Source organism: Abramis brama (assembly GCF_963993115.1).
Source record: "Abramis brama genome assembly, chromosome: 2".
NCBI classification, from domain to species: Eukaryota; Metazoa; Chordata; class Actinopteri; order Cypriniformes; family Leuciscidae; genus Abramis; species Abramis brama.
In genome coordinates this window covers 26,967,065-26,992,110 of record NC_139964.1, presented here as the reverse complement: position 1 = coordinate 26,992,110, position 25,046 = coordinate 26,967,065, and the positions used below count along the sequence as shown (strand labels likewise).

The window sequence follows — 25,046 nt, the reverse complement described above, 5'->3', positions numbered from 1 at the left end:
TTTATGAAGACGAGTTACTCACCTCAGCACTGTTTATCAAACGCGTCAAATAGATTAATATCAGAAGATTATATCTAGTCATTTTAGAATTATGATCGTGAACTTTCTACGTTGTTTTCAGTTGCTTGTTTTAAAACATAAACGGAAGAAGCTGCTAGCATCACCTGTATTATATCTGCAGTTAATGAGATAAATTACCTGTCGCGCATGACGTAATGACATGCGACGCTCTCTGTATCCGACAGAGGGCGCTGCTCGATCACGTAGATATATTCAGGTTGGCCGTGCCGAATTGAAAGTGCCTACTGATGTACTACATACTGCCTAGTATAGACCGTATTCTGCCCACTTTTAAAAATAGCACGTGAAATAGCCTCCTAAACATTTTGCTATGAATATGAATATAACTCTGAATCAACATGTAGCCTACCAATGCTACATTTTTCTAAATGTCGTATTTGTTAAGTATTCATTACTTAAATTAGCTCATTGTTTTTTGCATTAAATTATTACCTTGTTTAAATGAATACCTTTTTTGCTAACTGTGATTTTGTATATGTACATTTCTGACACACATAACTTAGACAGTTACCTCTGATAATAGATCACTCTAAATTGTAATGTGGACGTGCACTTTCTGTAAAGCTGCTTTGAAATTATATGTAGATTTTGAAAAGTGCTATACAAATAAATGTGAATTGAATTGAAATATGACGATGATATCATGGCAAAGTGCTTGAAGAGAGTACTCTGAAAGAGTACAGGGTATTATATGTTCCCGGCCTACATGATGTCACTGCTGCTTAATTTTTAATCTGAATGTAAGCTTGATAGTATAGCAAATAGAACGTTTGCATCAAATATAGCCTCAAATTTGTGTACTTCATTGGGTTTAAATCCAAAGTAATATCTCAAATAACCTGCCTAATTTTTTGACGAATTGTGAGGATGTGCCACCAGGATCATGTGATAAAAAATTACTTCCGGCTGTATCCGAAATCACATACTCTTTTGAGTAGGTAGTACTTATTTTGAATAAGTAATTACTTCACAACCACTAAAGAAGTACATTTATATAAGGTGTGTAGTATGAATGAATCTGGCCGTACTACCTTCGCCATGTTGTCATTATCATGTGACCTACCAGGGCTTTACTGTCATTCACAAATCCTCTCCCGTGGCCTCATGGGATAGTAAAGTGTCCATCGTATGCACACTTCACAATCTCACCGGAAGTAGGAGGTTATCCGGGTACTTTTTGCTTACTCTTTATGAGTACTTAATTCGGACATACTTCTTTTGTCACATACTGTTTTTCGCCTATTATATAATAGGGAAGTATTCGATTTCACATTCAGCCATTGCTTTTTGTTTTTGTCCATGGATGGTCCACAATTGCCCACATCTGCATCTGTTTAATTATTTTCATTTAGATAGCCTCAGATGACAGTGACAAATATGAACACAGCAGAACTTTATTAGGATAAACACAAAACACAAGAGTGCTTAACTGTAAAATGATAAAGACAAGTTTCACATATAAGGGGTCAAGCCTGTTTCAGAAGGTTTAATTTTATCCATGATTAAAAATGTGTGAACATGATTACAACTCATATTGAACATACTGAACTTCTCACAAAATATGACACGGAAATCCCATCCTTAGAGCTCCCAATGGAGAATTATACAGTGATGAGATTTGGCTAGACTTTGAACTTCCGAGTCTCATTCAGCTCGTTGTGCATGTTGTAAGTTGCCCTACAACAATGGCGCAAAGGTCACAACTCACTTGAACAAGCAGCATTCAAATTAAGTAATAAAAACATTGTTTGAATATATTTTAATATTTGGTTCAAATATTGTGTGTTACACACCTGCAAGTGTAATTGGTGATCGAACAAACAACAGCTTCCTGAGGTTTAATGCGATTGAAGTCAAACAGCTAAGTTCTGCTTTTCCCAAACACAAATACAGGCATAAATAAAAGCAACAACATAAAATTACACAAAATAAACCCATCAGTCTCTTTAGCTCATTCTTGTTATGAAAACACACCCTGATTTCTCACAATGCATCATATTTTAATCATTGCGAGTAAATTAAGGCAGAAACTGTGTAAATGCAGCACAATCCCTCTTGCGATGTTTAATATACATGACGTTCTTTTTTAAATACACTTCCTGGTCTCATTGTGAACGATTCATCAGTTCACATTATTCCAATGAAAATTGGACTTTCTTTAAAGTCCCCCTGTAGTCAATAATTTTATCCCGTAAAACTAATCTTAGATCGCCAAAATTACATACTTAAAAAAGTTTTTCCTTGAAAAAAAAAATTCTACATGCATTAAAATAGCTTGAATGTAACTCTACACCCTTGCCTCATTTAGCAGTGTTGGGAAGGATTCTTTCAAAACGTATTTCGTTACAGAATACAGAATGCATGCCCCAAAATGTAATTTGTAACGTATTCCGTTACGTTACTTTACTCAATCTGAGTAACGTATTCTGAATACTTGGATTACTTCCACATTGAATTGCATTTTATAAGTGTAGGAATGCGGAATGCGGTGCGGTGCGGTGCATGTAACATGTAAGGGTGGCGCTGCCAATAAAGCACCTAAAAGCTGTCACAAAGAACTGGCAAAAGTAATGATTATGAATATATCAAATATAGCAAGGAGATATTTTAATTGTTTATTAATAAACAAGTGTTTTCTGTGTCAGTGTCGGCTGCAAAGACGATGCTGACTCGCGATCTTCGCAGTAGGCTACTGAACGTGCCAGAGAGAAATGCGCATTTCATATGAATTACATAAGCAGAGAGCAGTCTGTTTTTTTTCATTTTGAATTGTTTTGTTTAAAAGTAGACATGTCTGTGAGGCAAGTATAACCTTACACTATAAGTTTCGGTTCATTTATGAGACGAGCTCCAGCTCACGCCCCGGCGCCTCCATGTCGTGATTATCTATTGTCTGCTATATTTACTTCTATTTATTAAATCCTGGTAATTGGTTGATGAAACATTTATTAAAATTAAGATACAATTAATACAAAACGAAATTCACTTTAAAGAAAGGCTTTGTGCTTTCTGTTTGAGGTCTCTGTGAAAGTTTTAAACAGTCTTTTAGTGCCGCTTTCAGAGTGGTCACGTCCGTAACATTGTTTTTTCCTCATAAATGCGAACATGAAAAATTAAATAAAATGAATATTTTATGTTTTGTGGAGAGCCAACCCTTCTTCATCTGGTGGGTAGTATTACTTTTGGTTTGCGCAGTGTAATTCACAGAATTACTAAAAAATATTTTGCCACCTAAAAGTTAAAGATTTTTTGTGTCACACATGTTTATTTCCCTCATATTAAATAGAAAACACATGTGTAGACAGATATTTTTCTAATGTCTGGACTCCTTTATTAAGGGAGTATGGATATATAAACAGACGTTTATTGGTATTAAATGCATTTCTCTATTTCAAGTTTTGACTGCAAATGTCACATTTGCAATAAACTCGCTGGAATTGCCCAATTTTAAAGTATTTATTTTGTGGTGTAGGTCTACGTATTTTATAATGTTAACTTCAAATAATACTTATAGTAATTTAAAGATGTGGTAGCATTAGATCTGGACGGGAAGGATAACTCTGGGAGTTGGAAGGGTTGTGTCGCGATTCTGCCTTCTCACACCAATTTTCACAGGTTTGTGGATTGTGGCGATTTCGATTTCATATCGCATATCGTTACAGCCCTGATAGCAACCTGATACAACTATAAAATAGCAAGGTGACCAGTAAAATTACAGCAGACGACTAAACCTGAAAATAACTTACTTTAAGATGCTTCTTCAGGTTGGAGGTGGAGTTGGACGCTGAAAGGAGGTTGGTTGATGGCAAGCAGAGGTTGCACTGCACAGTTATATTTCGTTCTCTCTTCTCTTTCTTTAATGTGAAATGCTGTTTGAATTTCCAAGATAGAAACACATTCTTGCCCTGGCTCTGTTGTTTCGGCTCCATTGTGACTGACCACGCAAACCGCGCATTTTTTCGTTTTCATATGGGGGCTTCTGGGAAATGCATGGAGTTGCCTTAATTTATTTAGAGAGTGAATAAACTCGTGAAACAGAGAAGTATCGTCATGTAATCCATTGATTTCAACAATGTAACTGTATTCTAAATACCAATTATTTAAATTGTAACTGTAACGGTATACAGTTACTCATAATTTGTATTCTGAATACGTAACGCCGGTACATGTATTCCGTTACTCCCCAACACTGTCATTTAGTATACGCAGTATTATGAATATGTAAATGAGCCTCGCCTCCACTCACTCACACCAGCTCAGAGATCCACTCGTTGACGATCACACGTTGATCTGATTGGTTACAAGGTAGTTTGTGACGTCAGAAACACCAGTGATTTCAAACCGTGTTTTTGAGACTGTCTTTGGTTCACTGCAGTTTTAAGGAGAAAATACTCAGCAATGGTGTCGACTTATGAATTTACACATGGTTTGTCTGAAAGCATATTAAAAACACCACATAGACATATAAACAACATTAAAAGCTTGATTTTCACCACTGGGGGACTTTTAAATACAACTTGCTCCACCCCTGAAACGACGTCCCTTTCAGGTGGCATCACTGAGCCTTTTCACTTTTAAACCCCATCCTACTTTTTTTTTTTACTCTGAATACATGGCGTTCTGAAAGTTAGATTTCATGCAATTTCTTGCATGACCGTTGTTGAGTGTAGAGTACGTCAGCAATAGAACATTTAGTCAGTCAGTTTACTGTGGTTGTCTCTTCGGTATAGACAGCATTACTGATTATAATCAGCTCTTTTTTCTTTTGCCGCGTCGTTTAGTGCCTTTCGTGGCCTGAGTAGACATAGCGGTACAGTTCACTTTAGGGTCATTTATCCAAGACCAGATCTTTATCATGTCCTGTGGGCTCCTGGGATGGACCAGAATCAAACTTTGGTAAGCACATAGATTCTCTCTGTTCTTCTCGTCAATGTCAAAGGTCTTAAATCCCACGTGTTTCTCCGGTACCAGTCCCAGTCTCTGCAGACACATCCCAGTGTACACATCATCAATCGGGTACAACGTGACCAGACGAGAGATCTTTCTTAGCCGCAGTCCCAAATTTCCCGAATACAGGTAGCCTCCTCCACCTGCGTACGGTGGGTAAACGCCCAGGAACACACTCTCGGGGATATAATACTTGAGGTTTCTGCTCCGGTGTGGGCCGGCATTGGTAATTACGTCACCAATAAAAAGATCCTTAGTGCTGGACATCGAAAAGTTGCCTAGGTAGGTCAGAATATGGTGCGTGTTGACGAAAACGTCATCATCGCCTTTGAAGACGAATTGAGCAGAAGCGCAATGTGTCCCAAACCACTCCAAAAAAAGGATTTCTTTCAAGGTGAGATTGAAGAACGAGTCCCGGTAATCCCATTGCACAACGTCGCCGTACAGCGCCGCTTCGTGCTTGACCATATCCAACAAGTCCGGGAAGTGGTCCGTCGCAGTCGTGTTCCCAAGTAGGAAGACAGTGGCGATGCGCCGGCCGTCAAGGAAACCTGCGCGACCCCATGATTCCCGGATGGCTTGCCGTCGGTCGAAATGTGGCGCGATGGACTTTATCGCAAACAAAAGGTACGGCGGTTCAGAACACACTTTGGGTGCGTCTGTTATCAACGGGTACGACCTACATCCCATGTACAATAGGAAATCCTGGAATCGCTGTGGTAGGGAACTGAAGTCCTCAATCTGTGTCAGCACTCTGCCGTTTGGCCGGCACGGACTTGTGCGATTCAGCCAATGCGGGATTCCCCGAAAGTCACGAGGAGGCTCGCTGCCATTCGCAAGGGGCAGGTAGTAGATGTCGTCCAAACGCTCCTGCTCCCGATTCCAGAACGCCTCACTGACTTTCGGCTTCTTCCAGAACACTTTGGGCATAATTTTATGCCGCTTGGAGATGACCTGCTCCTTCCCGTAGCTTCGGGACACTTCCACCATGATGTAGACGAGGAAATTGGCTAACACCAGCACTCCGAGCAGCTTGGTCCTATTCCAGTTGCTATTCATTTTGAAGATGCCCTCGCCACCTATAGACACAGAAGGAGATTCATTACCTATTGGGATACAGTCTGGAAAGAGAGATGTGGATGGTCTACAGAAAATGCTGGAGAAAGTGGGATGGGCAAACCTTAATGACCTGGAAAGTGGAGGAATATGTTAGTTATGTTGGATAAAAAGTGAGTTAGTATGGACTTCATCCCAAACAGAATGTGTTAAAACCTCAACCATGAGAGTACTTTGCAAAACCTTTACTGATACGGTGAATTAAGACTCTGTTTACTGAAAGACAGTGTGTTAAAATCATGAATATCAATTTTGATCTGTGACACTTACATACTTGGTAATAAATCTAATTTATTTCCACAAATGTAAGTGGCCCAGATCAGAATTGAAATTCATGCATTTATACACCAAGAACAATAATGATAAAGTTTTAATAATCATTATAATTCTGAGAATAGGGAAGTCCTCAACAATTTTTGTCCAGCTGATGAACTATAAAAACACTGAAAGTCAATCAGAATCACATGACTTTAACGAGATTGAGCATTTAAAGCAGCAGTATGCGCTAATAATTAAGAAGACAAAGTTAGAATCTCAAAGGGTTCTATCAGGTGCTTCATATATATAGAACCTTTTAAGGGTTCCATCATGGAATCGTTTTATGGATTTTTAAGTTTTAATTAACATTTTTAGTTTTAATTAAATTTTATGAATTAAAATTTGTAAACATACTTTATCACAAGAAAAAAATTAAATAACCCGTTAAAGATCTCATTATTCCCCAATTGTAAGTCGCTTTGGATAAAAGCGTCTTCTAAATGAATAAATGTAAGTGTAAACATGAAGACATTTCTCCTTATATAGAACCTTTTTGGCATAAAGGGTTCTTTAAAATTGAGTCAAGAATCCTAGGGTTCTATATAGAACAGCACTGATCTAACTCTTTATTCTAAGAGTCACTTGTCTTTATAATTATCGTTCTTGGTGTGAACAGACCTTTATTGTCTTAATGCAGGTTCCTGTTTTTATTATGCACAATTCATTACAGTGTTGCATGTTATTTCAAATGAAAAACAATGTCACCCTAATAAAACGACTTTCTCCATGCCACAAAATGCTCTTATTTTAATTTATTTTCTTGCATTTTTTTTTTCCTTCTTTTTTACAAATGGATTTGAGTAGATAACCAGAATTGAGCACTAAAGGTTTATGGTGTTAGTGCAGCACATTATTATACCTCAAACCAAAAAAGAAGCGTGCTCATGCAAAAACACACACTAACCACAACATATTATTAATTTTTCAAAAGGAAGGTGCAAAGAGCAACCTTTCGTTGTAAATTTTAATAGACAAGTAAAAAGAGCTTCCTGGAATGGTTCATCCAGAAATTAAACTTGTCATTGTTCACTCACCCATATCATTACAGCTCTTTTGTACATGTACGCAAAAGTGCAATAGAAGAACCATTTTGGGTTCCTGCAATTGGAAGGTTCCATGGATGTTAAAGGTTCTTAATAGAACAACATTTTCCCTCAATGTTAATAAAGAACTTTTTTTTTAATAGCATATTTATACAGCAAAATTGACAATAAAACTAAATAATTAGGGATGCACCGATATGAAAATTTTGGTCGATACCGATAACCGATAATTTGTTATATTTGAAAGCCGATAACCGATATATTGGCCGATAAATCTAAATCCAAATTTTTATATATTTTTCGAGTCTCACCATTAACAGCCATGTCCCAAGCAAACAATTATAATGCTCTCATTATGATTTCATGCAGCCTATATGACAGCACATGTTGCACTGAACTCTATTTTCCTTTAGAAAATTATGATAACATTCAAAATTAACATATATCGGCCCGATACCGATATGGTGGCCGATATATCGTGCATCTCTAAAAACAATAGCACAATTAATGACTTTTGAGGTCAAAATCATAGCATTGTGCATGAAAAACCTCAATTTAAGTCTTTCGACACACAAAGCTGAAGGCTTTCAGAAGGCTCAGAATAAAAACCATTCTTCTGCGTACCACAAAAACAAAAACAGTAAAAACAGCTGAGTAAATGATGAGTAAAACAGAACAGAATTTTAATTTCTGGATGAACTACTTCTTTAAGAAAGCGTCAACTAACACATAGATGTCAGTAAAACCTTAAAAAAACGGTTGGTCCGTGACTCACAGCGAGGGCATCTGCAGGGTAAGTCTAGGGTGAGATCCATGAGTGAATCCGGTGGGAAGCGTCCAGGGTTTCTCCTCCTGCGACTGTACCTGAACAATAAGGGATGAACCTGCTGCATATCAGCCAATGTTTCATACCGAAACCAAGGTCTCTCTCTATCACAGTCTCCACACCATCCAAACATTCCCCTTTCAACCTGTTTTCTTCCTAATATCTGTCTTTCTTTCCTGCTCAAGCCTAGTGTTTAGCATCACCCTGAATTTCATGTAATGTCACATGCTTCCTTCTCTCATTCCTCAAACACATCATGTGTTCCTCATGACACCAATTACAGATGTGCAGCGTCAGACTCTCGTGTAGCCAGACCTTTGACTAAATAGCTCTGGTATTCAGTTTATTTTGTCTCACTAACCCTGGAAGAGACCGTCTGACTGGCATGTTAAGCAATCGATCAATAGTTTATGTATGGATGGTTTATGTAGCTGCTAAGCAAAATAGAGGCCAAAAGACTGTATGACGAGCCTCATGATATTCAGCCTCTGAACATTTTGCTTGCAATACGCATCAGATAGCATAACGTGGTGTGCCGAAGACTGAACGGGAAAATATTTATTGCAGGGCAACAGGTCCATTTTATGACTGCAATTTAGATCTTTTCCCAGCATGACATTACCTACACTCCCACAGGGAAAACTTTCCACACTGTGACTCAATGCTATCACTTCTCTCTGCTTTTAACAGTTTTTTGGTGCAAGAGAGCAAGACACAATCACACTCCCTCTCTGACGGTTCAGCCCTCTTCTTTATAGGCCACATGCATGTTTTGTGCAGCATTTAAGAGTGACTAACACATAAGTGACTGAGCAACTGCTAGATTGGCAATGGAAATAAGAATGCAACAGAGAAAAAGAAAAATAATTAAGAAAATCTGTAAATTTTACATCAGAACTAAAATAGGATTTTAGGATGCAATCACTTTAAATATAATGTCATACTAAAGTGTCACACACCATTACAGTACACACATATTAATCTTGTAAAATACTGTTTTTTTAAACAAACTACTTAAAGGGGTGGTTGATTATCATTTCACTTTTCTAACTTTAGTTAGTGTGTAATGTTGTTGTTTGAGCATAAACAACATCTGCAAAGTTACAACGCTCAAAGTTTAAAGCAAAGGGAGATATTTTCTTTTAAATAAATAGTTTTTTAAGGACTGCAACAAACGGCTGGTAGAGACTACACCACATTCTAACCACTACACCACTAACTGGGTTAGTGACATCAATAACCCTAAAAATGTGCATAAACCCCGCCCCTGGGAAAGCGATTTATAGATTATCATGACAGAATATGCTAATCAATGACTAGAAGATAACTACACATAAGCTACATAAATTCATCAACTAAACATTCAGAAATGTCCTGTTGCTTCTATTGTTACTTCTTCTTGAGTCTCTCCATCATTGTCTGACTCCGGTTTGAACATAAAAGGCTAAAAGCTGTTGAAATTTTCAGTGCATGTCTGTGTGAGGTAAAAGGACAAGAGCTGTTGAAGCTCCGCCCCCTGTGCCGGGAGCAGCAGCTCATTTGCATTTAAAGGGGCAGACACAAAAACGGTGCATTTTTGCTCACCCTCAAAAATAGCTATGGGGTATTTTGAGCTAAAACTTCACATACACACTCTGGGGACATCAAAGACTTATTTTACATCTTGTGAAAAGGGCAGTATACCACCCCTTTAAGTATTTTGTAACATAGGCTACTTGTGATATCTGTAATAGAATGCATAATAATTGCAATGTACCACCATTTAATGCTCTTAAAGTTGGCATGCACCTGAAGCTGAGATAGTCTTCTCTAATGTGAGTGAAACAACAAACAAATGTTAACAAAGAACAAATGTAGGGCGGGACTTGATTTTGTCCATCGGGAATTGATTGGATCATTGTGATTTGCTATTGGTCAATCACATTGAGTGACAAGTTGCACCAACAGGTTGTTTGTTCGGACAGTTTATTTGGACTAAATTCAATTAATGGAAAAACGGTCTGAATCGCTTTTGACTGAATCGTTTAGAACGAATTCTAAGTTAACAACTTGGAACAAGACAAAGAAAACAAAAACATTGCTACGTAAAGGCTAAAAAGGAGAAAATGTTGTTTTCCTTTAGACATATTTGTCTCTTTCTGAAAACTGTGATTTTAAAGGTGTAATCAACATCCTGAAGGCATAGGCTAATGCTTCACTGTACTGTAAACAGCAATGAGTAGTGTGTGTGAGTCTGTGTGTGTGTGTGTGTGTGTTCATTAGATCTCGGAGTACACACATGTTGATACTCCTGTCATTACGAGGACTTTCCACAGGCGTCATGGTTTATTCGCTAAAGCTCAGGTAGCCTATTTTTTTAAACGGTGTTGAAACTGTGAACGATCCTTAAAGCAATAGTTCACCTAAAAATGAAAGTTCTGTATTTTTCACCCTCGTGACATTTTAGATACATATGGATTTTTTTCCCAATACACAATTTTTATTTTATTTTTAAGATTCAACAGATAGGCCTAAACTTTCTTTACCATGGAAGAAACCAGGAAAAGCCAAAAGCAAAATGAACGTGGTCCATATCTTATCAACTTTATTCAGCCATATAATAGCTTTATGTGAGAAACAGACTGAAATTTTTACCCAAAATTTCAAATATGGTGAAGGTTGGACATCAATAACAAATATTATTGGTTCTCAAGTGTGTCGTAGCCAAATTTCCTAATGTCCAAGTGCTGCATTTTTTTTTTTTTTTCAAAAATGGGTCATACAGATTATGTTATCATAGGCGTAATTTGCCAGGGTTGATGTTGTCCCCAACAATCTGGCTTCACAGATATACCTAATGCAAAACATACCTATCCAGATGACGTTCATTTATAGATATAGATGTAAGAACGAAACTATCACATTAAACATGAGTTCTCAATGCACTATTGAAATTGGTTTCTGGACATCGTAATGTTATTATTTTTTCTACAAATAGCATTGTATTAGCAACATTCAGTGGTCACTGTATAGATGTCAAAGGATCTATGTAAAAAGTCTTTAATTGTACTTTTGTTTCCCACAAAATAAACAAACAAACTCATACAGCTTCGGAAAGACAAGATGTGAGAAAATAATGATAAAAGTTTAATTTCTGGGGCGAACTAACTATCCCTTTAAGGATTTGGCATAGATAGATAGATAGATAGATAGATAGATAGATGACAGAAAGAAAGACAGATAGACAGATAGATAGATGACAGAAAGAAAGACAGACAGACAGATAGATAGATAGATAGATAGATAGATAGATAGATAATTTGTTGAAATTAATAATAATAAAACGATCAAACGTTTATTTCCCCTTATAAATATCAGGGTGGAAAGTGACTAACAGACCAACCAAAATGAAAACATTCATATGTAGTAGGCTATACGATCACCATCGTTGTTTTTTAAGTCAGTAGACACATTCTATCTATTTAGGCTTTTTTTTTGTCCTAACTCATAACTCTTATCTAGTCTGATTTACCTGTAGCCTACGTGTAGGTGCGTTGCAGTTGCGACTCTTCTCACCTTTATAACAGCGACTCACAACTGATGTTTCTTCAAAGAAGGGACATTTTCCTCTGTCCTTTGCCCGTGGTCCACCGAACGGAACCTCTGTTGTTTATTTCTTTAGTAAACTTGAAAGTCCCGTTTACATTTAGTCTTCCATGCTAGCGTGCCAGAGAGCGGTAACGCATGTACTCGAGCAGGTCAAAGTCTCCTCACGCGCGAAGTGCGAACCCCTCTGATCACGGCCGCGCGTACGGACACGGACACGGGCACGGGCACGCACGTGCACAGGTTTAGCTCTGCCAATGGCAATTTTGTATAATCATCACAAACAGGGTTAAGAACGGCGAAAATGCCCGTTACTATTTGCAATGTGTACAAATTATGTTTTGCTTTACATGTACTGATATCAACAGGTTTGGGTGGGTGGGGTTAGGGTTGAGACTAAATCATCACCTGCTTATAAATACCACTGTGTCTACAAGATATCCTCTACGAATGTCTCTCTCTCTCTCTCTCTCTCTGTGTGTGTGTGTGTGTGTGTGTGTGTGTGTGTGTGTGAATTCCTCTGATTACTGCCTAAAACGTGCCTCAGGGTAACAAACCCATTATTCTTCACCTTGAAAGCACATTACGCATATAATATATACACTTTATGTGTATGTTTGATAACCCCATTCAGTTATTTGAACTTATTTCATACCTTTAACTCCAATTGTCATGACCAGTTTGGGATTTTGAACTCAAGTTTAAAAAAATTAAACTTAATCAATTGTCCTGACTATTTGTGAGTTGAAAAAAAGGTTATTTGCAAGTTGAGTTTACTCATTTTTTTTAAGGCAGCTTTCTAAGTTAAACCAATTGGAAATGTTTTACATGCAAAAAATAGCCAACAATGAAGGAATTACATTTAATTAAACATTACAACACTTTTTCTTTGCCACACTATACGCCCTATAGCAGTCCTTTTAAAATATGTTCTGCATAACATGGAAGGCTGCAGTCTGAAAAATGTTTTATTGTCTATTGATTTTTCATGATTCACTTAAGTGGCTTTGTTGCCTAAAAGCAGTGGAGAATGAATGCAGCCACCATAAACAGTTATCATGTCATTTTATTTATTTATATATGTCCCATTATTAAAGTATCTGTCCTTTTAGTATTTATACCTTTACTTAGTAAAAGTAAAATCAAATTAAGCATAGGTAATGTATTCAAATCGTCCTCTGCTGTTTTTAATATTAGTATTTTGACAGCAAATTTGATAGGCACTCAATTTCACTATAAATATAACTAAGATTCTTTGCTATTTTTATTTTAGTAATGAGAATCATTTCATGTAAGAAAGATCAAATGTGTTTTTTTTGTTTGTTTGTTCAAATCAAATAGTCTCCTGATATTTGTTAATCCTATCTCAACCTAACAGTATTCTATTCTATTCTATTCTATTCTATTCTATTCTATTCTATTCTATTCTATTCTATTCAGCACAATAAATCCGGAGTGGCAGCATTAACAGTTGGTTCTGTCAGTATCAGGCTTGTAAAACGAACAAATGACTCATTATTCGAATGAAATCATTAGTTAGCAGCACATTCACAGCTTCTGCCTAATTGTTTAAATTTGCGCACCGTCATAGCTTTCTTCTGAGATGCTTACATTGCGATCAATCATCACTAGTAAACTCATATGATACTTTTCAAAGGCCACAATTACACCCATTGTCTTCTCATCTGAATAATTAATTGGTTGTCCACCAGCTCTTAGGCTGTTTAAACCCCACATTTGTTGTAAATGAGAGAACGAGGACCATCTGTTTGAGGTCGAGCAGGAACAAAAGCACACTGACGTGTTTGGTCTATGATAAACAACACACAACAGTCTTTGTCTGGTTCCCATCCAGATATTCACACCTGCGCGACCTGACACGTCACACGTCTCAACCCGTTCACCTGATGGGTGTTAACTCTTCTTAAATATTTAAACAGAATGGGTGACAACACAGTTCATTAATAAATACTGAGTCTCGAAACACAGACAAAATAAAAATAAAAGATAAAGGGGTACAATAGCATCCAAATTTTAACAACATCAAAAGTCAGTGAATGTTGTCTTTATACCTTTATAAAATAGGACATTTTTATATGTTAAAAATTTCCTATTCATTTCATTTGAGGCTGACAATTTTATTTTCTAACAATAAACACTGAATAAAAGCAAAATAATATATATTTTATACAAACATGCGTGCATTTAAACTAGCTTTTTTTGTGTGTTAAATTATGTTTTATCTAAAATATATATTTTTTTACAACAAACGAATGGCATTTGTTTCATAATAGACACTTATTTTTAATCCTAATCATGAACAACATACCATTTATCTTTTTTTAAAATATGGGAACAGTGGTCTTATCTATAAATAAGTATAGATTAACAGCATAACTTTGATTTGACTTTCAGAATGATGACCTTCGCTCAAAAGCACAGCGGTAATAAAGACGGATCATATTAGTCTACATCTGCTGTTCCTAGAACACTAAATCATTTCGCACACATAATAAATATAAACTCGCATACATAAAGAAGATTTACAGGTCCATGTCAGATCATACAGTCACCTGCACTACCACTAGAGGTTATTACTTCATTTAATTATTAAGTGACTATGTAAAAGCACCATTATCCCTGTGAAGTGAGTAAGGGAGTGTTCACACTTGGCATGTTTGGTTCAATTTAAAGGTTTGGTTCAATTTAAGGTCACACTTGTAGTTCAGGTTGCTTGGTTTGTTTGGTCCTCCAAAAGTTTTGCGAGGGACCGCCCATCCCAAATTTTTTCCACCAGCACGTCCCTTCAGGGGCTCCGTAGTCATGTCTATCAAAGTATTTTAGTGGAAAACTAACACTGAAATAATACAGAACCTAAAATCCAGTGAGAGGAAAACTTTTTTTTAAAAATAAACTCACAGATATCAAAGTTTGAGGTTTGACAATGATTATTTATAATGAAAAAAACAATACAGCATTTAAACACATTCTCTCTCTCTCTCACACACACACACACACACCTATGAACACGCAGATAAGCTCTAGCTGCGATGCACGACGCTGTCGATGCTCTCCTGAAGCTCTGCCATCTTCTTCAGCACCAGATTCACCTTCTGCTCATCAAACTCCAAACACACAAACTCAGAGCTCTGAAGTAGAGAGAGAGAGAGAGAAAGAAACAGAGACCGTTTACATTCAGTATGATGAAGAGACCCAAAATCATTTTCAACAACACATAACGTGTAATATCAGAACTGCTGCTGACTCGGCTGTTAGAGTACACCCGCATCAACACAGCGGTGTAAGATTCACTGCACGGAAAACACTCTAAAAGTAGTTCCCACATCAATCCTCAGAATTCTGAACTTGTTATTTAGAATCAATTTAGTTTTTAAACAATAAGATTAGATTTGCATCTCCAAACGGTTTTCCTGGAATTCTTGATTCTGATTGGTCAGTCAGCATTCCGTTTGTTTGCACAGTGATGCTAAACTGTTCATCATTGTCTGAACTGGTTTCCTACTGAGTTTCTTATCTCTCATATCACTTGTGAACCAATTTTTTTGTTCATCCCATGCTATATAGCAGTGAAGAATTTGTTTCGGACAAATACCATTTATAACATACCATTTATCTTTTTTTTAAATGGGAACAGTGGGCTTATCTATTCTCAACATAACTTTGATCTTTGATTCTGGGAAGTATTTGTTTCGGACACAGTGCATTTACTGGGAAAACCGTGAACTTAAAGTACATTTAGCCTACAAATCTGGCATGGATTCTGATCACCCTCATGGCTTATTCTGTAACTTATACCTCATTATGCTTTAGTTACAGGGCAGCAAAAGAATAGTGTTAAAGCTTTTTTTTGTGTCCATGTCCGGTGTCCATGTCCGTGGCGGTGTCCGGTGTCCGTGTCCGGTGTCCATGTCCGTGTCCAGTGTCCGTGCCGGTGTCCGTGCTGGTGTCCATGTCCGGTGTCCATGTCCGTGCCGGTGTCCATGCCAGTGTCCGTGTCGATGTCTATGTCTTTGCCGGTGTCCAATGTCCATGTCTAGCGTCCGTGTCCATGTCCCGTGTCCGTGTCCGTGTCCATGTCCGTGTCCGTGCCGGTGTCCATGTCCGTGCTGGTGTCCATGTCCCGTGTCCGTGTCCATGTCCGTGTCCGTGTCCATGCCGGTGTCCGTGTCCGTGTCCGTGCCGGTGTCCATGTCCGTGTCCGTGCTGGTGTCCATGTCCCGTGTCCATGTCCGTGTCCGTGTCCATGCCGGTGTCCATGTCCGTGTCCGTGTTGGTGTCCATGTCCCGTGTCCATGTCCCGTGTCCATGTCCCGTGTCCATGTCCCGTGTCCATGTCCCGTGTCCGTGTCCATGCCGGTGTCTGTGTCCATGTCCGTGTCCAGTGTCCGTGTCCCGTGTCCATGTCGGTGTTCATGTCCATGCCGGTGTCCCTGTCCATGTTGGTGTCCGTATCCATGCCAGTGTCCGTGCCGGTGTCCGTGCCGGTGTCCGTGCCGGTGTCCGTGCCAGTGTCCGTGCCCATGTCCGCGCCGGTGTCCGTGTCCATGCCAGTGTCCGTGCCGGTGTCCATGTCCGGTGTTCGTGTCCATTCCAGTGTCCGTGCCGGTGTCCGTGCCAGTGTCCATGCCGGTGTCTGTGCCAGTGTCCGTGTCCGCGCCGGTGTCCATGCCCATGTCCGCGCCGGTGTCCGTGTCCCCGCCGGTGTCCGTGTCTGTGTCCATGTCAGTTGCCAATATCGTAGTATCGTGCAACAGTGTATTCTATCAGTTCAGTTCTGGCGCCTCCATCTCAACATACTGTACAATACGACGTACATTCACATCACATGTTAAGGTAGAGGTAGAGATACACTCACGGGACACTGCAATTCACAAAAGTTCATTATTTGCATGTGATTTAAAGCCTTGCCGGTTAAACATTTCATTTGCGTACTGGAAAGCTGTTCTAACATGCGCTTTTCTGAGCGCGTACACCAGAAGCGCATACATAACAATCAATGTATAATTGATACAATTAAGTCTATGTAGTGTTTTATATTTATATTTGTTCATTCAATTTCTTGCTTCTGTTAAATACACCTCCTGTAGCTGAAAAAAAGCACTGTTTATTTAATTTGTATATTATATGTTGTGTATATGTTATGTGTATCTTTGTTCTTCTCTTTTAATAACAAAGAAAATAATGACAAAGGTTTTTATCTTCGCCACTTTGGCCTAAATGTCTGCCATTTTATTTTATTTTATATTTTGTTACCTCGTAAGGCTTTGTTTTTAAATATGGACATTTCTTTGGCTGTGATACTCAGTTACTTGCAAAATAGTAAAACCAACATGAAAAATAATCATGATATGTATATTTTTTGCCATATCGCCCACCCCTAATATCAAGCCCCTTTTGTATAGTCACAATAGCCATATCACATAACCTGTAACCACAGCGACTAAAGTAAATTTAATAACATCGGACGGCACAATATTGACAAATTAAGGTGCAAATTCATCTGTGCAATCTATTTGCTGGAAAACAGAAACACGATCTGATATTCTCACACTACGGATGTGACAGACAACTAGGCAATAGGTCAGTCCTGAAAAATTAATTAAGTCGTTTAGGTTAGAAAATGCAATTTTCACTCTTTTTAATAACTGAACTATACAGTATATAACCATATTGGACTGTGGATGTGTGAAAATCTCATTTCCTTCTTGCCAACACAAACACGGCACTGAGAATGATTTGAGGTTTTATCATGCAGTAATTGATCTCGTGACCCAGAATGAAGAATCAATCTCCGCTTTTAGCATCTTTGTGGCCGTGATGAGGGACCCTTATGCTCTCCCGCTGCTCGGAAGAGAATTGAATATCCAACAGTCCCCTATTCTCTGAGCATGAATCATACGGCGTGTAATGCAGCTCTCTGCACACGGCACCAATTATACCAAACAATTAGAGCACTCAGACAAACAAACGGTCTGAGAGCCACTTACAGCTGAAAGGAGGCTCCTCTTACAGTGCAGAATGTGCATTTACACAAAAATACTAATAAATTAGGGCTGGGCGGTATGGCGTTATCGTGGTGATGGTATAAAAGGTCTATCGTTACAGATTTTGCTATATCATGTAAATCACAGCATGCAAATATACACGTATCACAAAACTACTGATACTTTAGTGAGATGAAAGAAAGAGCTGGACTTGCTTGAAAGGAGTTATTAAGTGCAATAAGTCGTGAAAAACAACTCGAGTGCTCGCGCTGACTGGCACACTGCCAAGTAGTGGTTCATTGGTTCACAAAACTCACGGTTCGGATCATATTATGGTTTTTGAGTCATGGATCAGACAATTTTTTGGATCAGCTAGAAAATATATATTTTGGGGGTGGGGGGGGGGACTTTGCTTTCTATTTATTACTTAAAGCACACTTTAAATACTCCTATACCACAACAAAAACTACTAGCCTAACTAATAAAGCTCAAACACTCTTCAAGGCAAGTGAACAGTCACAAAATAAAGAACAAATACACAAATCACAAGCACAGATAAATACAACACCCACAAAACACCCACCCACACCTAAAATAAATAAACAAATAAAAGGTTTTTCCACTTACACCGCAGTAGTATATTTTCATAATTATTAATTTATGCTTTCCATGGATATTCAATGTAGTAGTTTCAGGAAAACCGTCATCATGGAAAGCAGAACTACTTTACAGCGGTGCAGTTACAGAAGATTATTCAAAACCTCTGAACATCTGTCAGTCAACAAGAATTTAACTGTGCCATGGTATAATTTGAATAAAAATAACTTCTCATTTCACCTGCAATTTAGACTATTATACATAAATAAAATAGGCCAGTTTGCATTACGCTGACTGAATAAATAGTGCTTGTTTAGACACTTGTCTGACAGGTAGTTAATGCACATGCAACAACATGCCGTGCTGTTGATTATACTAATTATTGGAGCAAAAAAACATAACAACAATGTAAGCTGTGCAGTTCCCAGAAGATGATGCAAAACCTGTCAAGTCGTCTGTCAATCAAAAATTTACCTGTTACCATCACATGACTGTCACAACTGGTAAGAAATCTTTTTTTGGGGCATAAGATAGACATGATACTTCTACTATCTTCTATATTAGCTTCTACCTGTGCAATAAATCTTGCTTATTCACTAATGCAAAATAATTTCACTACAGTATAATGCTATTTGTTAATATCTCTTAAATCTTAATATCAGTGTAAATTCTTAAAATACTCTCAGATTTCAACTTTGAGGCTTTCAGAGATTTTCCACATACTTTTCTCCACACACATCTCTGAACACCCAGCCAACATGTCACAACTACTTACCAATGTGCAATCGAACACAGACAGGTGTGACCTAATTTTTTCGGGACATGTCTACACATATTCATGTGTGTGTGCGGTTACACCAGACTGAGCACCCACATTTCCCAAGCGACTGGCAGAAATTATCATCATCAATACTCTCAGGCTTTGTCCACACTAATACATTTTCATTTGAAAACACGTTTTTTCTCTCCGTTTTAGCCTTACGTTCACCCTGAGGTATTCAAAAACCTCATAGATATCTATAGTTAGTTAGTTACACCGGCATTGTTGTGCCTGCTATTTACTTTGTGTTGCTAAAGAGAAATGTTCTTTTGTAGACTCTTCATATTAAATTCCTCGCAATTGCTGTCCTGCCGCAAAACATGATGACAATAGAGAGCCTAAGTCCCTCCCCTCCGCTTCCGGCTCATGGGACCTTATTTCGGAAAAAATATGTATGGAAGTCAATGGCGAGAGACAACTTATCTTTTTATTCCGTCTGAACTGTGCCCTGAACTATGCATATGATGTTTGTCAATTTAAAAGGTAATAATGAAAGTCAAGAAAGTCGCAGTTTGTCATAAAACAGAAGAGTAACGTTTAGTTTTATGTGAAAATTGCTCAATGAACTACATCTCTCGTCTCCCACTATGTACGTCACAAGATCCGTTGCTCGTATGTGTGTATTCTGGCTCAAAACACTCAGGCATGACGGCTTTACGTTACGATTATAATGTAAGACTATAGAAAAAATGACAGACGTTAGCTTCAGTAAAGTTAGCTTCATTCATTGAGAGAAAAGGTATGACGTCGCATGTGCGCCTTCTGGGTTTGTAGTCTTTGTAATTGTAATTACGTATTTTCACAGTCTTATACCTCAGCAGTTTTACATCAAGCTGCGACTTTCTTGACTTTAAAATGTATCTTTTAAATTGACAAACATCATATGTGTAAATCAGGGCACAATTCAAACGAGATCAAAATATTTGTTGTCTCTCGCCATTGACTACCATACAATATTTTTCCGAAATAAGGTCCCATGGTGGTCGATCGGAAGGGGAGGGACTTAGGCTCTCTATTCACCCTTCGCAGGGAGTTTGATTGACAGGCAATCTGACCAATCATAATCCGCCATCCGCCATTTTGTCAGACAAAGCAGTCAGGAGAGTTAGTAGATTAATGATGGAGGATTTAAACTTGAAAAACAGTGTGTACTGACGTCTTTCCGTGGTTAAAACAACATTCCTTCTGATGTTCATTCATGTTTATTTGATGCTTTAAATTAACTAGAGGGAAGAGATGATCGGTTCACGAGCAGCTTTAACTGAGCGATCTGTCACGACACATTAAAGAGACACAAAACGGTATTTGTTGTTTAAATTTCGTTAAAAAAAAAGACCAAATTTGAAAGTTGAGATTTTGTTTCATATCAAAAGTAACCAGCTCTGTCCGGTTTGTCGACGTGTTGTCAGTTTCTTCTTCAGTCCTCCATGTATTTTTAACTGCGTGAGAACATGTTGTGTGGCGTGATGAGAGCGGCGTGGCTTGTCGGACATAGCAACAGTAACTAAACGGGGCGGGTCTTTGCGAACGGTCAATTGCGTTTTAGACCATGCGATTGTGAGTGCAACCTGGACACAACAGTGTGTGGTGGTATATTTACGAAAGAAAATGATTGTGCCAGAAAAATAGCGCGAGAACTTTAATACATCTGCTCTCTCGGTATCATCTCGTGAGATTTTATTACGTTTTACGCATGTGAAGTAAGGTGATTTAAAGTCATCACGAAATCAAAACTGACCCTATTTACTTTGTTAGCGCACATTGCTAGTCTTATGGTGAGTGATTAATCTGTGAAAATTTTGTTTGTCGTAGTAATCTAATAAAAAATAATAATAATAATTGCTTCTGCTCTGGAATGGCATTCCTTCTTTTGGGTTGAGTATCTCTTTAACCACTTCACTTGGAAATACGTCACAACACGAAAGTGGGTTGCAACCACCAGTTCATGGGGAATTTAAGCATTTTCACTGTGGATTAGAAACTTTTGGAACACGCTAGTGTGGATGGGAAGCATTTAAAAACAAAAAACAAAATTTTCAGTGTATCTAGATTAATGTAGATGTAGCCTCGGCCAAAAGCATGCAAAAACATGCTAAATTCAAGCACCAGAGCTGGGCGGTGAAAAAAAACTATTTTGTGCTTTTAAAACACTGCAGTATGGAGATCAACCCTTAAAGGTGCATTGTGTAATATTTAGGAGGATCTGCTGACAGAAATGCAATATCATACACATAACTATGTTTTCAGTGGTGTATAAAGACCTTACATAATGAACGGTTATGTTTTTATTACCTTAGAATGAGCCATTTCTATCTACATACACCGCGGATCCCCTTACATTGAAATGGCCATTTTGTGCCTCCATGTTTTTTTATGCAAAGAAGCTAGCTTAAAGCTATGGTCTACGATTTCAAAGATTGTTCATTATTAATAACCTCGTTTAGATGCTGGTTATGGTTCTACAGTACAATCCTAACAATATGAAGAGAAAAAAGAATGAAAAAAATCCATTCACTCTATTGGGTGTACAGCTGCAGAGAAGTTGACCAATGTAAGCTGTCCGGCCGGACAGCTTACATTGGTCAACTGCTCTCATCCAATCCCCCGCTCCACTTGAAACTCCACGTGGCGCTCGCGTCTCCACCCCACCGCACCCCACCCCGCCCCCCTCCTGCGACATGAAATTTCGCGGGCAAGCAGCTGACAGTCTATGGTAGCTAGCAAAGTAGCATCAGCTCAGCAGTGGAGATTTGGGACTGAAAACCGACGCTGACACGGCTGACTTTTTGTTGAGCAGGTAAGCATTTATTTATACTTTTATGGTGTGAGGTATTACATAAATAGCTTTTTATCAGTCTGACAACATGCTCATGCTGCCGGTCGGCATTGGAATGTTAGCCGTTTAGCATCGCCTATCACGGGTCAAAATAATTATATTTCTTGAAGTGCTTGAATATATTTCAGTAGGCCTAGCGGGTTTCTGTTTGAGCCGATCGGAATTTGAACAAGATGCGCTGTTTACTACCGGTGATCACAGCTTGACTGAGTGACGTTGTTCAGGTCGTTTCCCGGTGGGAGGGATCAGGTAGCACAGAGGGGAGGGGTGTGTGTGTGGAGGGGCGGGATGAGTTTTTTAAAACTTCCCAGCCATCTCAGGCTTTCTCGACCGATTTTCAACATCGTAGACTACAGCTTTAAGTCAGCGAACAAAACACTGACACAATGATGAACAAGCAACAATAATATTCGCAGTAACATATCGTTTTACTGAATAATTAAGTAAACCTAATTTCTTAATTTATCTTTGTAAAGAAACCTCATTGCTTAACTGGCTACTCTCTGCTGTCTCTGACAACAATCTTTTCCTGTTGGCCACCGTAACTTCTGTTGGTTGCAATTCGCAACCTCACCACTAGATGCTGCTAAAAATCACACACTGCACCTTTAAACTTGCATGAACTGAACCCTCATTTCTCACCTCTCCGGTGCGGCCGAGCTCTAACTCCACCAGTGCCACGGGGCTGTTGGACACCTGCCCCCTGCTGGCGGACGTGTGCAGGTCCACCCTCCACTTCAGGCCCCTGAGGCCGGGCTCCCAGTGGCTCTGAGCCAACAGACTCTCTCGCACCCGCGTCCGGTGGGTCTTCCAGAAGCGTCCCAGAGCGACCGCCTGCTCCGGGCTCACGCCTCCACCACCCTGCCTACGCGTCTGCGCCGTGAGGAACGCCTCCAGCTGCGTCTGATCCATGTCCGCTGATGCCATGGACTGAAGGAGGCACAGACAGATCAGGTTATAGGTGTAGTATGGGATAAATTATGATATTTGGCATTTTTAATTATCAGTATCGGCCGACAAGTTTTAATGTTTGGCTGATAGGAGTCACTCAGAACGCAGACTTTTATTTTGACAGCGCTGAAGACGCAGATACACAGGAACTCATTCTCCGTTTTCATTTGATTACCGTCTTTGTTTAACACTAATGTACACTACAATCTTCTCTCAAATGACCTGTTATTTCTCAATGTTTCTCAGGTCTGAACCGAGCTTGGGAAAGAAAGATTTAAGTATAATGCCTGTGTTACTTGCAATAATCTGCAAAATATTTTAAAAGTTGTTCATAGTCCCATCACTAAATTAATTTAAGTTACTTTCGCGATATATGTATAACGTAATGTTATATGTGATAATGTAAACTGGTTCTTATGTTATTTGTTGCTGCCTTCTTTGACAAGTCACTGTTTAAAAGTGACTTTGTATATATGGATGCATGGAAAATTAGACTGAACTATTAAAGAAAATGAACAGTATATGAAATGTATTATAGACTTTGCCTTACTGTTAGTAAAAATAACAATATTGTAACTTTTTTTTAAAACTATTTCTTTATTTGAAAAAAAATATATAATATAATATATTAGGATTACAGAATGAAAATGTTTCTAAAGTATAAATCTGTTTATTTTACATTTTATAAGTATTTTTTCATATTTATATATTCTCCAGTTATTTGTAATTTAGTAATTATGTAAAACAAATATAAATCTTATTGCAGCCAGCAATTGTTGAGTTATTTACTATCTTTAGTTTAGATTAAATAATGTGATACATCACATTATATGAGCTTTATAATATCGACCATCAACCACCTGCTCTCTTAAGATATCAGCCATCAAAAAATCCATATCGTCGATTACTAAACTGTAGTTTACACTGAATACTATATACTAAGTAAGGAATGAACGCATAATGGAATGATACACGTCCAGCAAGTGACATCTAACGACCTGACAAACTAGCATTGGCGCTGCAAGAAATCTGCTGCTCTCTAGCGGTGGACAGACAAGGCAATCCACACCTGCATTTAGTTTTAAACAATGAAAGTTCTCTATGAAATGTTCCCGTTTGTATTTTGATGAAGAAATATCAATAAACGTTCCCGCTATTATGTAAAACTCGTATAGAGAGTGTATAGATACCTTGAGAAGCGACCTCATCTTGTCATGCAGCGCGCGGAACTCGTCCTGCGTCGTCTCGGCGTAGAGCTCATTCTTCAGAAACTCCTCTGTGATTTCTGTATTGCCGTAATAAAGTCTCTGTGTGATTCCGTTCAGTAAAGCGCTCACACATCGCTGGCTGTCCGCGTCAGCCATGTTGGATGTTGACAGGGGGTCATGTGATCCGCGTCACGCGCAGGCGACGCAGCGCGCGTTCACTTCCGGTATTTTTCTGTTTAATATTTAACCAGAGCCGTTAAATATTATATAAACATAAACATAATCCTCCTGGGGCCCAGGAATATACTTTTGTCCATTGTAGTGGACATTATATTTTAGTGAATTTATCTGACACCATACACGTCACAGTTTTAGTCTGCTGTAAAGAGTTTCACAATGACAACAACAACAACAACAACAGCTTCTCCTTGGTCTTTAAAAAAAGACTGACATTAATTTAGTGATCAATGTAGCACTCTTATGGAAATATGATCATATTTCGTAATTATCATTTAAATATGACTTTTTTTTATTGTTTGTCATAAATCAACATCTCAAGAAAATGTTATGGGGTTTATTATTCAAATATGACTTTCTGTTACGAAACAAGGCATTGATTTCATACATATCACTGTATAGACTCCTGGGGCTTGTTGCATAAACCGCTTAGACTAGTCTTACAAGTTAGTCATTGAATTTATTTTTTTAAGACC

General features: G+C 38.4%; 3 protein-coding genes across 4 annotated transcripts in view; all 3 read right to left on the bottom strand.

Moving 5' to 3' along the window:
• The window catches only part of LOC311077987 (uncharacterized protein), a gene marked incomplete at its 5' end in the record, with an annotated part of 11,418 nt that extends 7,408 nt beyond the window's left edge, over positions 1 to 4,010 (bottom strand). The window contains one exon of the mRNA XM_084106633.1: positions 3,828 to 4,010. Coding sequence (XP_083962759.1) covers positions 3,828 to 4,010 — 183 coding nt within the window. The remainder of the gene's footprint in view (positions 1 to 3,827) is intronic.
• Positions 1,458 to 12,268, bottom strand: b3gnt2a (UDP-GlcNAc:betaGal beta-1,3-N-acetylglucosaminyltransferase 2a). Of its 2 annotated transcripts, none has more exons than XM_084092191.1 (2): positions 11,887 to 12,268; positions 1,458 to 6,107 (listed from the first exon to the last, which is right to left on the bottom strand). In XM_084092191.1, the coding sequence occupies exon 2, from the start codon at positions 6,085 to 6,087 to the stop codon at positions 4,831 to 4,833; it is 1,257 nt and encodes a 418-aa protein (XP_083948317.1). In that variant the 5' UTR covers positions 6,088 to 6,107; positions 11,887 to 12,268; the 3' UTR covers positions 1,458 to 4,830. The 2 variants fall into 2 exon arrangements, with proteins under 2 accessions (XP_083948317.1, XP_083948318.1); XM_084092192.1 differs by lacking the exon at positions 11,887 to 12,268 and adding an exon at positions 8,281 to 8,463 and having other exon boundaries at positions 1,548 to 6,107.
• A 2,578-nt stretch (positions 12,269 to 14,846) lies between these two features.
• commd1 (copper metabolism (Murr1) domain containing 1) lies at positions 14,847 to 24,508 on the bottom strand. Its single transcript, XM_084101579.1, has 3 exons — positions 24,316 to 24,508; positions 22,817 to 23,104; positions 14,847 to 15,065 (listed from the first exon to the last, which is right to left on the bottom strand). The coding sequence occupies exons 1-3, from the start codon at positions 24,487 to 24,489 to the stop codon at positions 14,958 to 14,960; spliced, it is 570 nt and encodes a 189-aa protein (XP_083957705.1). The 5' UTR covers positions 24,490 to 24,508; the 3' UTR covers positions 14,847 to 14,957.
• Positions 24,509 to 25,046: the final 538 nt, after the last annotated feature.